Source organism: Rhinoderma darwinii, chromosome 7 (genome assembly GCF_050947455.1).
Source record: "Rhinoderma darwinii isolate aRhiDar2 chromosome 7, aRhiDar2.hap1, whole genome shotgun sequence".
In the NCBI taxonomy this organism is placed as follows: domain Eukaryota; kingdom Metazoa; phylum Chordata; class Amphibia; order Anura; family Rhinodermatidae; genus Rhinoderma; species Rhinoderma darwinii.
In genome coordinates this window covers 43,148,237-43,165,285 of record NC_134693.1, presented here as the reverse complement: position 1 = coordinate 43,165,285, position 17,049 = coordinate 43,148,237, and the positions used below count along the sequence as shown (strand labels likewise).

General features: G+C 40.5%; 1 protein-coding gene across 2 annotated transcripts in view; it reads left to right on the top strand.

The window, feature by feature from the left end:
• The window catches only part of LMO4 (LIM domain only 4), a 38,623-nt gene extending 25,561 nt beyond the window's left edge, over nt 1-13,062 (top strand). For both annotated transcript variants that reach the window (XM_075832193.1, XM_075832195.1), the window contains exon 5: nt 12,306-13,062. In XM_075832193.1, the coding sequence (XP_075688308.1) occupies nt 12,306-12,314 (9 nt within the window). In that variant the 3' untranslated portion in view covers nt 12,315-13,062. The remainder of the gene's footprint in view (nt 1-12,305) is intronic.
• Nucleotides 13,063-17,049: the final 3,987 nt, after the last annotated feature.

The following is a 17,049-nucleotide window of genomic DNA, read 5'->3' as shown; positions in this document are numbered from 1 at the left end:
TCTGTTTTTTTTTTGTATGCCACTGATTTCATACAAAGGCAAACAGGTTTTTTTTTCCATATAAATCCAGCAGAAAAAAAAATGTCCTGCTCCATAGAATGCCGTGTTTTATGTCTCTATCTATCTATCTATCTATCTATCTCCTCCAGCTCTGTACTATGGAGGGACTCTATATGCCTGTGTACAGGCTCTGCGTATATGAAGCCTAATTCCCATTAACATTGCGTGTCTGGTTGCTCTATTAACAAATGCAGTGACAAACGCACACTAGATCTTTAACATTTCCGTGCATTTCACCCTGACTAGATTGAAATGAATGTATCCTCATAATGCACGTATGGAGACCGGCAATTCAGATCAACAGTTGTACAATATCTCCGGGAACGAGACTGTTTAAGATCTAGCTTCATTTTCCTAATAAGTCTCCTTGCTATTCTAGTGAGTGCATTTTGATAACTGCTGTGTCTAATTTGTACCAATTACTGTCAGTCCTCACCAAGTCTGTTCATTCCGCGCTGGTTCCGGGGAAAAGACGGAACGCACGACTCCTGCACATAATTGTATTCACATCATATTTCATACTGATTATGTATTGATGACATTGATTCATTTACTCTTTACAGCTCCACTTGCATGGGTAGTAAATCTTATTGACCACATATGAATTTTAATTTCAAATTGGTGATAGATTTTTCCATCAGCTCTGATAGCGTATTTGACTTTTTCATCATTAACCCAGGCAATCACGCTGCACTGAGTTATTGCAGTGAAACAAGAAATGCATACCGTACTTCAGTTGCTGCTACTATATGGATTTGCAATAGAAACTTCATTAATGTGCTGAGAATTAAAGAAAATGCTTTTATTCTCTTCTCTGCATAGTCGAATAAAATAATAACTCCGGATTTTGTAAAACATTCCCTGCAGAGGGAACAATATTAGAATACATATGTATCCTTTATAGAATTATTCACCCAATATCTTAGCACCATTGCTATTTCCCAAAAGCAATTATCTCTATGTAGGATTATATTTAAACACAACCTGATGGATTTATTACTCCTTTTATTATATGTGCACAAAATTATTTGTTTAGGAAGGAAGTATGTGTGTGTGTGTGTGTGTGTGTGTATATATATATATATATATATATATATATGTGTGTGTGTGTGTGTATATATATATATATATATATGTATATATATATATATATATATATATATATATATATATATATATGTGTGTGTGTGTATATATATATATATATATATATATGTGTGTGTGTATATATATATATATATATATATATATATATACACGTGTGTGTGTGTATGTATATATATATATATGTGTGTGTGTGTGTATATATATATATATGTATATATATATATGTGTGTATATATGTGTGTGTATATATATATATATATATAATGTGTGTGTGTATGTGTATATATATATATATATATATATATATAATATATTTTTATATTCGAGAAGGAATTTTCTCTCCCTATAAATTAAATGACGATATTCGTACACATACGTCCATATTCTCCCCCCATCTTCTGTGACTTTGTGTACTATTCTTATTGTCTAGGCACTTATAGATAATTGCTGTTGACAAGTAATGCTTTAATTCCATAGATTATTCCTACAGATTAAGGGTATATTCCCACGTAGCGTAAACGTTGCTGAATGTCAGGACGGAAAATCCGGTCAACAACTCTATGTTTACAGTAGCTGCAAAGTGGATGAGATTAAACAAATCTCATCCACACGCAAAAACGGTCGGAAATTGACATTCTGAACGGAATTTCATTCTGCAGCATATCTGATTGTTGCAAAAATGCAGCAGAATTTCAGCTCCGAAAAATCCGGACGTAAATTCTGCTGTATTTATGCTACATCGGAACATACCCTAGGGAGGTGTTTTTTTATTTATATATTTTTTTAATTTATTTTTTAATGTTTCATGGACCATTTTTGGAGTTCTGATGTTAGACATGGAATACAATGGGCATCACTGTCACAAAAATGTACAGATTTTATATGTTTGGTGATCTACAATATAATATCAGGTTACCTGTAGAGACGTATAATTTTCTCCATTTGTGATATGTTTTCAGCTAGGAGCAAAACCGCTTTCTACTATTTAAAGTTAGGCCATTTCCACGCGAGTATAAGGGTATGTTCACACGGCTTATTTTCGGGCTGTAAACGGCCGAAAAAAAGGAAAGCAGAACGCCTCCAAACATCTGCCCATTGATTTCAATAGGAAAAACGGTGTTCTGTTCTAACGGGGCGTTTTATTTCGCGTCCGTTTTGAAAAACGGTTGTGTAAAAAAACGCGTGCGAAAAAGTGCATGTCACTTCTTGAGACGTTTTTGGAGACGGTTTTCATTGAATCTATAGAAAAAACGGCCGTGAAAAACGCGAGTTGCTTTAAAAACGGCTGAAAATCAGGAGCTGTTTTCCCTTGATTGGAACTTGCAGAAATCCACGCACCTACTTCAGTACAACCACATTCAGATGAATGGAACTGATTTTCAGTTCTGTAAGTAAATCTGCCACGTGTGACTGCACCCTGTATCCCTTGTACTTCCGCAGCAGGAACGGTTACAATGTAATCCAATGGTAAAAATATTCCACTTTGCAAGAAATTGAGAAATCTGTCTTAGTTGTGAAAGATTTTTCCCATTGGATTACATTGTAACATTTTCCGCAAAGTATTTTTACGCTGTGGAAAAACAAGGCACATACGCCACGTGTGACCCCACCCTAAGGCCGGGTTCCAACGTAGCCTAAATGCTGCAGAATTTCCGCAACTGAATTCTGTGCGGAAATTGTGCAGCATTTACAGCAGCAGAAAAGTGGATAGTGGAGATTTAGAAAATCTCATGCCCACACTGTTGAAAAAAAAACCGCAGCGAAAACGTTAATAAATTGACCTGCGGCATGGAATTTAAATCCCCAGCATGTCAATTTATGCTGCGTTTTCGTTGCTTTTCTGTTGCAGGTTTTTCCCATTGAATTCAATGGGGATGCAAAACCCGCAACAGAAAACAGAATCACAGCGATTCCGCTGCAATAATCGCAATTCAGGAAAAAAGCAAAACCCATGCTTACCCATAACTCAGCCGCTTCTTCCTCCAGGCCAGCTGCCTGGGATGACATTTTATCTTATGTGACCGCTGCACCCAATCATGGGCTGTAGAGTCATCCAGGGAGGCTAGACCGGATGGCAAAAGAGGGAGATGCCACCAGGACAACGGCCTAGGTAAGTATGGACTTTTTATTGATTTATTTTTTTTCTACGCTGGTTCACCGCAGCGGAAATTCCGGCTGAAAATCTGACGATTTTTCGGACGAAAGGTGCTGCCGGTTCCAGGTCGGATATGCTGCATAGTTTTTACTGCAGCATATCCGACCGGTGGGAACCAGGCCTAATACAGGCGAATTTATGCACCTATGAAACGGTAAGGTCAAGTCATCAGAACCACGGTCACGCCTGAATTTGTGGTCGTAAAAACGGGCTATGTTCACACGGCCTATTTTCAGCCGTTCTTTGGGCCACAAATGCCCCTGAAAAACGGCTGAAAATACGAAGGCTGAAGGCCAACAAACATCTACCCATTGATTTCAATCAAAAATACGGCCTTCCGTTCACACGGGGTATTTTTTACGCCTCATTTTCAAACAATGGCTCATAAAAAGATGCACGTGTGTATGTTCACACGCTCAACAATATACAGCTGAAAATACGGAGCTTGAATTTCAGCCGTTTTTAATTAAACTAGCGGTTTTTGGAGCTGTTTTTCTATTGTCCATGAAAAACGGCTTTAAAAACGGCTCAAGAAGTGACATGCATTTCTTTTTACGTCTTTTTACGCACCGTTATTTGAAAATGCGGCTTAAAAAAAACGCCCCGTTGGAACAGAACACTGTATTTCCCATTGGAATCAATGGGCAGGTGTTTGTTCTGCTTCAGATTTTTCTGCCGTTTTTCATGACGTTTACGGACCGAAAAACGGCTGAAAATATCCCGTGGGAACATGCCGTTTTTGGAGCCATTTTTTTCAGTGACTCAATAGAGAAACCGCTCCAAAAACGGCAATAAAAAAAACGCAGCAAAAAACGCAAGTTGCTTAAACGGCTGAAAATCAGGAGCTGTTTTTCCTTGAAAACCGCTCCGTATTTTCAGACGTTTTTTGTTAAGCGTGTGAACATACCCTTACGGTACATTTAGACATGGTGGAATTGTTGTCGAATTCCGCTGCGGACAGTCTGCAGTGGAATTCTGCAGCAGCCGTTTTTTTCATTTCTTTCTATACATTTTTAGGAAAGTTAGTTCAGACGTTGCAGAAAATAACTTTGCGGAAATTAGCCTGCGGTGCAGAATTTTTCCTCCGCAGCATTCACTGTCTGTTGCGGAGAAGAAGCCGAATTTCACTGCGGATTTTAGCCTTTGCAATGCAAAAACTGAAAGATGTGGCAAGTCCGCTGTGATATCTGCAGCGTCTGAATTACCTGTCAAATATACAAATGTTGGTGCAGATTCGTTGCATAATTGCCCCAAATCTGCACCAACATTTGCAGCGGAAAATTCCGCCACATCTGAACATGGCCTAAGGGTGGATTCAGGCGCAGCAGATTTTGCTGCAGAAATTTCTGAGGCTGAAAATCCATTCCATTTATCTGAATGGAACTTTCATAAATCCATGCGCTTTCTGCAGAAACAAACCCATTCAGATGATTGGAACTGATTTTGAACGGATTAATCTGTAGAAAATCCACCGCGTTTATTTGTGCGGAAATTCGGCTGTGGTGCGGCTTTATAATCTACAACATGTCCATTTATGCTGCTGATTCTGAGCTGATTTTCCCCATTGACTAATATGGGGAGCATAAAATCCCTTGTGAGACCAGGCTTGCTGTTTCGGTTTTTACAGCTTTTCTGCAACTATATGCATGGCAAAAGCGTACTTTTAGCTGCGGATTATCCAACCCGTATATTTGTGCGAAACTGGCCTAAGGCTGGATTCACATACAGTATTTACTTGAAATCTTTGGGGTGAGTTTAATTTTTTTATTTGAGCTCTAGGTATGGCGGTTTTATGTAATTTTTCTCGTAGGCGTCTCCATAGGGCTGAATTTGTGATGTGTGAATCCAGCCTAGAACTTCTAAGTAGGGCTGGATAATTATGACCTAAATAAAAATCACGATTAACTGAACATATAACCACGATTACGATTAATGAACGATTATTCAGGCCACACCCCTTTTTGCATGCTACGCCACTGAAGTCATATTTATTCCCTGAGCCTGCTGTATACTAGTGTATAGAATATACACCCTGACACTGCCCCCACACAATATAATGCCCCCCATAACTGCCCTCCACACAGTATAATGCCCCCCATAACTGCCCTCCACACAATATAATGCCCCCATAACTGCCCTCCACACAGTATAATGCCCCCCATAACTGCCCTCCACACAATATAATGCCCCCATAACTGCCCTCCACACAGTATAAAGCCCCCCATAACTGCCCTCCACACAGTATAATGCCCCCCATAACTGCCCTCCACACAGTATAATGCCCCCCATAACTGCCCTCCACACAGTATAATGCCCCCCATAACTGCCCTCCACACAGTATAATGCCCCCATAACTGCCCTCCACACAATATAATGCCCCCATAGTACCTGATAAAAATAATAATATACGTACTCCCCTAACCCATTCCGACAAGTGGAGGAGATCCCTCAGCTCCTCCTTTCTCTGCAACACGGCTCAGACAGGCGCGATGATGTCACTGCCTCGCGTCCGGCGATACATAGTGAATGTTCTACCTTTAGATTCAACCGTATCTCCGTCCTGAAGATTCAGATACAGTTTAAACCGGGGGAAAAAATTTATCAAACCGAAATTTGCAAGATGACTTCTATTAATTGCGCTGTATTTCTATTTAGATTATTTTTCAATTAATTGCCCAGCCCTACTTCAAAGACTACAGGAAAAACTCGTACAAAATGACGCTAAGTAAAAAAAAAAGCCACCAATAACGCATGTTACATTTTAAAAGCACTTGGGTTTTTACATAAGGTGTTTGTTTTTTTTAATGCAGTTTAAAATGTCCGAGAAACAAACAGTGAAGAAGGCCTAACCGTGTATTTACACGTGCAGGTTTTGTTCAGGTTCTTTTTTTTTTTTTTTTTTTTTTATCCAGTTTTTGAAGCCAAATCAAAGCAGAAATTCAATTAAGAGAAGTAGCATCTTTCCTTTTTTACTTTCTCTCCCTTTTTATGATCCAAACCTGGCTTTGGCTTCAAAAAATGCATTAAAAAAAAACAGAGCAAAATCTGGATGTGTGAATACAGCCTTAAGGTTTGTTCACACTGGTTAGATTTTCTACAAATCCGACCCAGATTGTGCAGGGTCTAACGGCTGAAAGTCCGCACCAAATAGTGTCCGCACCAAATTTTGGCCGGAGGGGGGGGGGGGGGGTTAAAAAAAATTAAAATACTCCCCTTCCTTGGTTCTGCTATAGCAAAGACTCCCTGCTCACCTGGCTGGTCTGTGTTGAGCCCGCCTCTTGATTATGTCTCGTCCCATATGATGCTGTAGCCTGTGATTGGATGCAGCAGTTGCATGGGACAAAACGTCATGCCAGGAGGCCTGATTAACACAGACCAGCCCGGGGAACGGGGACACGTCGCTACAGCGGCACCAGGGGAGGAAAGTATGGTCGTGTTCTGTTTTTTATTTTTGAGGAATTGCAGCTATTCCTCAGCACAAAACCCACGCCATTTGTTACTGATTTTCCCTTTCCCTATTGAATTCTAAATGGAAAATTTGCAACAAATATGCAACCATTTAAAAAAATAATTGCACCACAGGTCAATTTCTGCATGGAAATTTTTGCAGAGTGTGGATGAGACTTTTTGAATCTCATTCAGTTTGCTGCTGCTGTAATTCGCAGCAGGTATTCTGACCACAAATCCGGATGGAAAATATGCAGCAATTCGGGTCCGTTCTCACATTGCGTAAATACTGCAGATTTTCTGCAATGGAATTTGTTGCTAAAAATCTGCAGCATAATCCAGTAGTAGCAAAGTGGATGAGAGAACAAATCTCATCCACATGCTGCACAAATACTGAGCGGAATAACCGCTCAGAAATTTACATGCGGTGCAGAATTTTATTCCGCAGCACGTCTATTGTATTTGCGTAAACACTGCTTTTGTTGCTGGTTTACCCCCATTGAATTCAAAGCGAAGGTAAATCCTGCAACAAATAGCAGCTATTGGGTTTTTTTCCCGGCGGATTTACAGCTAATCAGTCACAAAAAACGCTACTCGAAAAAAAAAAACATTTCTCATACTTACCCAGAAGTCTGTGTTTCTTCCTCCTGGGATGACATCAGGAGGCCGGCCTGGATGACGTCAGAGGGCCGGCCTCATGGGATAACGCATCCTCCATGTGACTACTGCTGCAGCCAATGCCAGGCTGCAGCAGTCTCTGTGGATGAAACTTCATCCTGGGATACTGGCCTGTTAGGCGGCCGGCAAAATGCTGCAGTTTTCCACAGAAAACATTCAGGGCGAAAAACTGCACCACAGTTTGATGCGGTTTTTCGGCACAGAATTCCCTGTGGCACAGAGGGCGTATATGCTGCGTGCTTTTACGCAGCATATCAACCCCGTGTGAACTCAGCCTTTCTCTACATGTGAGCATAGCCTGCGAGTTCTTATAAAAACAGCATACACTTGCTTTCAACACAACATGTGACCTTGGCTTAATGAGGCTCTGTCACCAGATTATAAGTACCATATCTTGTACATAATGTGATCGGCGCTGTAATATAGATTACAGCAGTGTTTTTTTATTTAGAAAAATAATAATTTTTGATGGAGTTATGAACGATTTTAGCTTTATGCTAATTAGTTTCTTAATGCCCAACCGGGCGTGTTTTACTTTTTGACCAAGTGGGCGTTGTGGAGAGAAGTGTATGACGCTGACCAATCAGTGAACAATCAGCGTCATACACTTCTCTCCATTCATTTACACAGCACATAGTGATCATACTAGATCACTATGTACAGCCACATAAACACACATTAACGTTACTCAAGTGGTAATGGTAAGACAACTATTACGATCCTCATGATTTAATTGGATTGTTAAACTTTTGATAATGTAGGATAACTAACAATATAAAGTAAATCACGAAAGTGCACATATTGATCGCCACAAATGTTTTGATTCCGCAATTATGAGGTTAATAGACTATAAGGGGGTTCACATCCATTTCCTGTTATGTAACAGAAGTCTTTACCGTTAAGGAAACCTTCAACCCTGACAAACTGCAGTAAGGGTATGTTCACACGGCAGCGTCCGTAACGGCTGAAATTACGGGGATGTTTTTAGGAGGAAACATCCCCGTAATTTCAGCCGTAACGGCATGTGCAGGCGCTTGAACGCCGCGTCAGTTACGGACGTAATTGGCGCTGCTATTCATTGGAGTCAATGAATAACGGCTCCAATTAGGCCCCAAGAAGTGACAGGTCACTTCTTTGACGCGAGCGTCTATTTACGCGCCGTCATTTGACAGCGGCGCGTAAATATACGCCTCGTGTGAACAGACAAACATCAGCCCATTGCTTTCAATGGGCAGATGTTTGTCAGCGCTATCGAGGCGCTTTTTTCGGACGTAATTCGGATCAAAAACGCCCGAATTACGTCCGTAATTAGTGCGTGTGAACATACCCTTAGGGTGCAGTCACACGAGGCGTATTTGACATATATTTCTGCAGCGTAATCCTAGGTTGCAGAAAGTTGTACAATGTCCAATGGGAAAATATTCCGCTAGTCAGACAGTATTCTCAATTTCTTGTGTTGCAGAATATTTTTCCCTTAGGCTTACATTGTAATGCTTTCTGCAGCGTATTTTTATGCTGCAGAAATACTAGGCAAATACACCATGTGTGACTGCACAGTGTGAGGCTCAGCTAGGATTATAACTGGTTGAGGGATTTTGTCGACCTACAAAAACACTGAGTAGGGTTACACACACCATTAAATGCTTCAAAGACAGACTAAAAACACAGTAGCAATTAGATTGTAGGCTAAACAAAGCAACCCTGGAAGGTGATGGGACAATAGTGCGTCCATTTACATAGATGATTTTACTGTCACCCTAAACAACAGTAGAATGGGGCAGAATTACCACTGTGTCTGCGTCTAGAAAGTGTCAGAAAATGTGCCACACTTTGGCACATTTCACGTTTTAAACTAATTTTAGAACCGATATTTAGGCCTCACTATACACATACAAAAAGTGCCCACAAAAAACTAAGCCAACCAAGAGTTGATATAAGGAAGCAAAAAGTATCGAACGTGATGTGCCAAATTTACCATACAGCCTGCGCCGCTGTGATAAATTTGGCTCATCTTCAGACCGTTTATGGGGTCTAAATTTTAGACCGTTTAGTAAAGCTGCCCAATAGCTGCACCAATCTTCGTCACTTCTAGATCTGGTTTGATGATGTTTTCGGTCTGACTTTGTAGAAACAAAAACTTGCGTATTTCTCTACCTAGTTTAAAAATGGCCAACTTAATTCTATTATTGGAGAGACTTGCACCATCAGGCAGAAAAGGAAAGGATCAGACCACTATGTCGGCAGCGGCGTACGTGAAAATGTCTCACCAACTGTAGGCGTCAATGAGACTTGTCTCCATGTATAGACTGTTGGATCAACAGATGTCCGTCTTGGATCATAGTCCTGTATCTTCTGGATTTTACTTCCGTATTGAGTGACCACTATCCATTAAACTGCAACTTCAACGGATTATCAGCCCTCGTCATTTTGTATCTAAAACCTTAATGTCAAGTTATCAGCATCTTCTTTTTCAATCACTTCTATAACTGAAGAACAAACTATTTATATAAATCAGAACTGAAAAGCAAATCGCCTATATAAAAGGTCATACAAATACCAGCTTACATTTTAATTATTATACATCTTAATGTCAACCTACAAGTGGTATTAAAAATTATAATCTAAAATCAATGAAAATGAAAAACTGCAGATTTTTATTTTTTTTAATTTAGTCTGAAAATCGACACAAATCTTGAACAGAAAATTTAAAAAAAACAAAAACACTTCACTATGAGGAGCTATTTTGTTTACTTTGAAGCTTCTATACAGGACCCGTTTCTAATTTAGTTTCCACGTTGTAATTCCAGGCCTAGCCGCTGTTGCATGTAGATGTGCCCCTCACTATTTACTTACTTGTTAATTAAGTTCTTTGTTACGTTGTGTTTGGCAAGGGGGTGGAAGAGCATGGCAAGGCAAGCAAGCTCACCTGTACAATCAATCAGCATATAGAGTATTATGTGATCTATTCTGGGTTGTTTTAAACCAAGGACTGCACCATTCACTTTATTGGTTATTAAAAAAAATCTTCTAGTTTACATATCACTCAACAATTCCCTCGTTGTTATATAATTGGAGTTGTCTGCGTTCATAGTAGAGGACATATGATGCTCATTTATTAAATATGCTCACTGGCTGCTCTCTAATCTCTTTGTTCTGGACAGCCAAATTACCTTTCTCACACTGAGCTTCAACTCTTGGGAATTGAACCTCTACTCCCGCACCACTTTAATTAGCTTGAAAGTACGGTGCTCCTGAAGGAGGGGGTGGGGACCTTGAACTTATTCAGAGACCGTAAGTTTTTACTAACTTGGTGCTTTTCTAGGTTCGGGAGATTGTTTTTACACTGAGCTGAAGTTATGGCACTTATTTTGTGCTGCTTAGAATTTTTTTAATATATATTTCTTTCGAGAAGATTAGACGAAGCTTTTTTTTTTTTTTTTTTTTTTTAAGCGAAAATATGTTCATCTCAGTGATATTTTATTAAATTCTAATTAAATATAACACCTTGTAAATTAAATTATTGCCTCTGTTGGCTCGGCCATTAAGCCATTTTTTTTTATTACACTAGACATGTACAGGCCAACTTTGATATTCTGTCTCTAATGAGATTTTGCTGGCCCTACATTCAGCATTCGCACCAAAAAGCTGGGGCGTTCAGCCATTGGCATCCACAATTAGGCTATGTTCAAACACTTTATAAAAAAAAAAATGGCTGAAAATACGGAGCTGTTTTCTAGGGGAAACCGCCTCTGATTTTAAGCAACTAGCGTTTTTTGTATAGATCTTTACAGCTGTTTTAGGAGCTGTTTTTCTATTGTCAGTCAAAAACGGTTTTTAAAAACGGCCGCGTAAAAAACGCCCCGTGGGAACGGAATGACGTTTTTCCCATTGAAATCAATGGGCAGATGTTTGGAGGTGTTCAGCCACCGCATGTTTAGCAATTTTTTTGGGGCGTTTATGGCCCTAAAAACGACTGAAAATAGCCCATGTGAACATACCCTAACAATCTCATTACACGTCATACACGCTGTCGTTAAAGATCTGCATTGTAGCTGTTGCCCGCTATAGGTCATGATACGGTGGCATGCAAGGCGTTTTTTTCTCACATGGATTCATATGTAATCCATGCGAAAAATTATTTTTGTGATGCTTCACTGTAATACAGAGGTAGGACCCTGTACACGTAGCAGATTAGTTGCAGATTTTCTGTCTGGATTTGCGGGTGGAAAAGCTGCAGTGGAACACTGTTGCAGGCAAGTGGTTGAGATATTCCACCGCAAAAATCGCAACGTCTGCTATTTGTTGTGGGTTTTATCTCCCAATTGAATTCAATGGGGAAACCTGCAACAAAAAGCCGCAATTACGCAAAATTACTGCGGATTAAGAAAAACTGCACCTCCAATCGATTTGAGCGGTTTTCCCGCTCAGTATTTACGCAGTGTGTGGATGAGCATTGTTCAAATCTCATCCACTCTGCTGCTACTGTATTATGCTACGGATTTTCCACAATGAAATACGTTGTAGAAAATTTGCAGTATTTTGACTTTCATATCCTTTACGCCAAGAGTAAGTTCACACGTAGTGCTAAGTTTCAATTGTGATATCTACACTAAACCTGCTTTGCAGGATATGTACATAGAAGATTATTCTTTTATTATTCTTGAAAAGTATTGTTTTACATTTGTAAGGGTGTGGGGAAGGGTTATGTAGTTTCCTTTGCAATCTCCTTTGCTAACCCTTCCCTAGAGGTGAGGAGTTGCCTTCTTTGTCTACAGGCAAAAAAAAAAAGTTGTCTTGTTTTTGACCGTACACATATTTCTGCAAATTAGACTAATAAAATGTCTGTTTTTCGTTCTAGGTTTGTTAAAAGGTCAGAATAAAACAGAATGCGTGCCTTCATCTCAAGTTCTGTTCATCGCAGATGGATCCCATTTGTCTCCAGTGGACAAGTCACCTTTGTAGCTGGCATCAGTGCCAGCTTCATGCCATTGCACCTTTTTTTTTCTCCTCTTGGTTGCCCTTCCCACATTTATTGGTGTATGAAAATGACTGAAGACACATATTAAGGACTCCATGAACCTGGGCTAATTGGGAGACTTGGAAAAATTAAATGAGCAGTTCACCAGAGGACTTTTTGACGAGGGTGAAAATGACTAATGAGACCAATTACAAGAGGCAGTCCAAAACTGCTTACTACCCTCCTTACAGATTAGCAGGGCACTGGCCAGAGTTTGCACCCTTTCCCTCGACAACTCTACTCACTCTGTCTATTTTACGTGCTGTGAGGAAGAATGTTCCGGTCAAAGTGAACATAAGATAAAGGAGTTGTAGCTTTTGTGGTACTTTATCACAAACACTTTTATTGTATCTCTCTGTAAAATACAATGTACGTATGCATGTATGTGTTATTTTATTTGTTTTTATTTTTAACATTTTGTTTGTCCTATATTGTTGCTGCTTCCCGTGGCAAAAGGGAAGGGGCGGGGAAAGAATCTGCTATTGTGTAGAAATTTTCACCTACTTGCTGATTGAAGAAGAAAAACTTTTATTTGTGATATTTTCAGAGACTTGCTCTAGTATGGTGTATTTAAGTAATAAAAGATTAAAATGCTATAGTTAAATTGTGTTTTAAAGTTTATAGCGAAACACAAACTGACCATTTTGTAGCTGTTCTTTGGAAGCGGTTCACTAGCAGTATATTGACTGGTTTACAATATTAAAACATGTATTTATATAGCGCCAACATATTCCACCGAACTCTATAATTCAGACGGAACATGTACAGACAATATCTGACATTACATAGTGAAAAAACTAATTAATTCAAACGAGCAGCGAGGACCCTGCTCGCAAGAGCTTACAATCTATGAATATACTCCCTAAAATTGTTACCATTTCCAGTTCGTTTGAAGACCACAATTAGGGCTGGGCGATTAATCAAATTAATTTGACTAATTCGCCCTCAAGTACTCTATCTATTCTTTAGTGGTACCGTGCTGCAGGAGGAAGCTCTGCCTCATCACTGCCTGGTTCGCCCCATTCTGTCCCTGCTTCCCCATGGAGCTGTTGTTCTGTACTGAACAAAATGATAGTGCGAAACAGCAGTTCCACGGGGACTCCTAGTATAGAGTGAGACACCACCGAGCTGTAGATAGCACCCCCCCCCCCCCTTGCAGATCTAGCCACCCCACCTTGAGATTGCACTACAGTAGCTGAATCCCTGGCCAAAGCGTCGGCATCCCTGGCCGGGGATTCAGCTCCTACTGGCAGCTATAGTGGCGATATCTACAAGGAAGAAAGGGGGGTACGATCTACAAGTGAGTTGGGGTTATGCTGTGACCTACAAGGGGGGGGGGGCATCTACATGTGGGAGTGCGATCTACAAGGGAGTAGGAGTTGTGCTGCGATCAACAAGGGGGGTGAGACATACATGTGGGGGTGCTAGCTACAAGGGAGGAGGGGTGCTGCGATCTACATAGAGGTTGGGGGTGCTATCTGCAAGGGTGTGTGGCACTATCTACATTGGCACTATATTGAGGGGTTGGCACTGGGCACTGTCTATGTGGACACAGTCTCTGTGGGCACTCTATTTGTAGTTACTGTGGCACTGACTATATGGGCACTGTCACTATATCTGGGCACTGTGGCACGGTCACTATATGTGGGCACTGGCATTATCTACAGGGACTTTGCGGCACTATCTACATGGGCACTGCTGTTTTCAGTGGATTAATACAAAAACCCTGACAAATCAAATCCATTTTTTTTTAACGGCCATGAAAAGTGGACAGATGGACTGGAAATGGATGAGAGTTTGGAGACACTGATGTACGTACACAATTGATCATTTTTTAATGGCCATTTTTGTTTTTTCAATTTTTTTATTTTTTTTTACTGTCGTGTGACTGCAGCCTAAATGTCTATGGTGGCAGCAGTCCCGTTCACATGTACCATGAACGGGCTGGGAAATCCGGCGGAGACACGGACTGTTTCTCACAGTCCAATCACGGTCGTGTGAATCTGACCTTAATGTCATTTATTAAAACCCCATGGTGGGGCCATTTCTGCACAGGGTCCTGCTCACACTTCAGACACTATAATGTAATCTCGTCCTAGAGTGCCTGCTCGGTGCTAGTGGGGAAAAAAAACGAAGAAATATAAGAAAATTTAGCTTCAAATCGAAAATCGCCCAAAGTTTTGAAAAAATCTAGATTTACTTTTTTGGCAGAATCGCCCAGCCCTAATCACAATGTATAGTGACCATGTTGAAAACCGTACCAAATTATTTATTTCTTGTCCCGCTATCCCCTCTCTCCAGCCACTAATTCCGTAGCATTTACAGTAGCTACAAAGTGAATGAGGTTTAGTAAATCTCATTCCCACGCTGCGGAAAAAAAATGCAGCATAAACGTTAATAAATTGACCTGCGGTGCAGAATTTAATTCCACAGCATGCCAATTTATGCTGCATTTTCGTCGATTTTCTGTTGCGGGTTTTCCCCATTGAATTCAATCTAGATGCATAACACGCAACAGCAAGCCAAGTGTTGCGCAGAGTCACAGCAAATCCGCCGCAAAAATTGCAAGTCAGGGAAAAAAATAATTATAATTACCCAGAAGACTCTCCTTTTTCCTGCAGTCCGGCCTCCTGGGATGACATTTCATCCCATGTGACTGCTGCAGCATCGCATGGCCTGCAATGTCATCCCAGGAGGCTGGACTATGCGCAAAGCAGATGGAGAGGTAAGGGTAAGTATGATCAGTTTGTTTTTTTTTCTCCATCGCTTTTTTTTCTTCTGTGGAAATTCTGTTTGAAAAACCGCACCACGATGTGGTGCGATTTATTATTATTTTTTTCACAATGTACTGTGGGTTCCAGGTCTGATAGGCTGCATGATTTTTTTTATTATGCAGCGTATCCGACCCATGAGAACCCGGCCTTAGGGGTTATGTCTATCTTAGATATTTATGCCATATCCACAAAAAATTTCATAAATGTGGGTCCCAGCTCTTCCATTCATGTGTGGCCACCTCTCCATTCATCCTTCGCCTGGATGTGGCAGCTGCCTCATAAGGAGAGATGGGGTTGGATGACCCACATTCAGGATATATGCCATTAATGTCTGACGTGTGCAGGTCTAAGATGGGAACTTCTGTTTTAGAAGTATTTGACTAGCGATCAGGGTTTTGTGTTTACAGAGGTGGGACCTGCTTCTATCTGACATTTATTAACTATCCTGTGGATATGTCAAATGTCCCTCGTGGGAAAACCCCTTTACGTACACTTTCCCTAATACTAAAAAAAACTGCTAAATGTTTAACGTTCTATCCACTTGAGTGTTTTATTCTTTCATTTATCATGTCATGAGATATTTCAAGAATGGAATAGAAGTAAAATATTCCATGAAGAAAACATGTACTGTATTTATGAATGTGATGGACACAATCACCAAACATTAACCACCGATGTTACCCTCTAGCTCCTCTACAAAGTATTGCAAATACCAATGCCTTAATCACTACTATTAACTAAAGGGCCCCAAGATATAATTCTATATATAACTTACAAGTGGTATAGCGTGAATTGGAAGTAACTAGATAAATATTTGCCACTGCTGAATGTGAGCAGAGCCACAGTCTCCCCTTATATTGTGCCAGCTTATTGTCCACTAAATTGCCCCATAAATGCTAGCTAAACTGAATCCATAAGGACCCAGCTACAGAGCCCATCAGTGCCTCCATAATATTGACAGACTTGGAGTTCATGCATATGGCAATGCTCTGGCGGCACATGGTGTCTTTGTGGGCCAATATGCAGACTAATAGGCACTCTGTGATACTGTATGCACTCACTCACAGGTCCTGCATCGTGTCTGACGAGCGGGGACACATCGGCACCAGAGGCTACAGATGATTCTGCAGCAGCATCGGCGTTTGCAGGTAAGTAGCTACATCGACTTACCTGCTAACGCCGATGCTGCTGCAGAATCAACTGAAGCCTCTGGTGCCGATGTGTCCGACACATGCAGGACCTGTGAGTGACGTCACAGATCTGCACTGCCAGAAGCTGGGCGTTCTGAAGAGAAGTGGATGATACTTCTCATCAGAACGCCCAGCTAGTAAAAGTATTAAAAACGCCCCGATGTACGCACATAATACACGCCCACTTGGACTTTTACTTTTAAACACACCCACTTGGACTTTTGCAAGCCTCATTTGCATAACTACAAAAATGGCCATAACTTGGCCAAAAATGCTCGTTTTTAAAAAATAAAAACGTTACTGTAATCTACATTGCAGCGCCTATCTGCTGCAATAGCAGATAGGGGCTGCAAAATCTGGTGACAGAGCCTCTTTAATAGAATCTCCATGTGAGCAACACCACAAACATCCTAGACTAGGACATATTGCTATTTCAATAAACTGCAAAGAGATCATTATAAGTGCACAGTACACTTGTATGTGAGTGGGAATTCATAAATTCTCAATCACTAACATCAACAGTAAAACGTACCATCGCCTTGTATAACCTTGGCCTAAAAGTTTTCCAGCCATAAAAGTCATAAAGTCGTGATTTCTGTTAATTCTTATATTTAACCAATC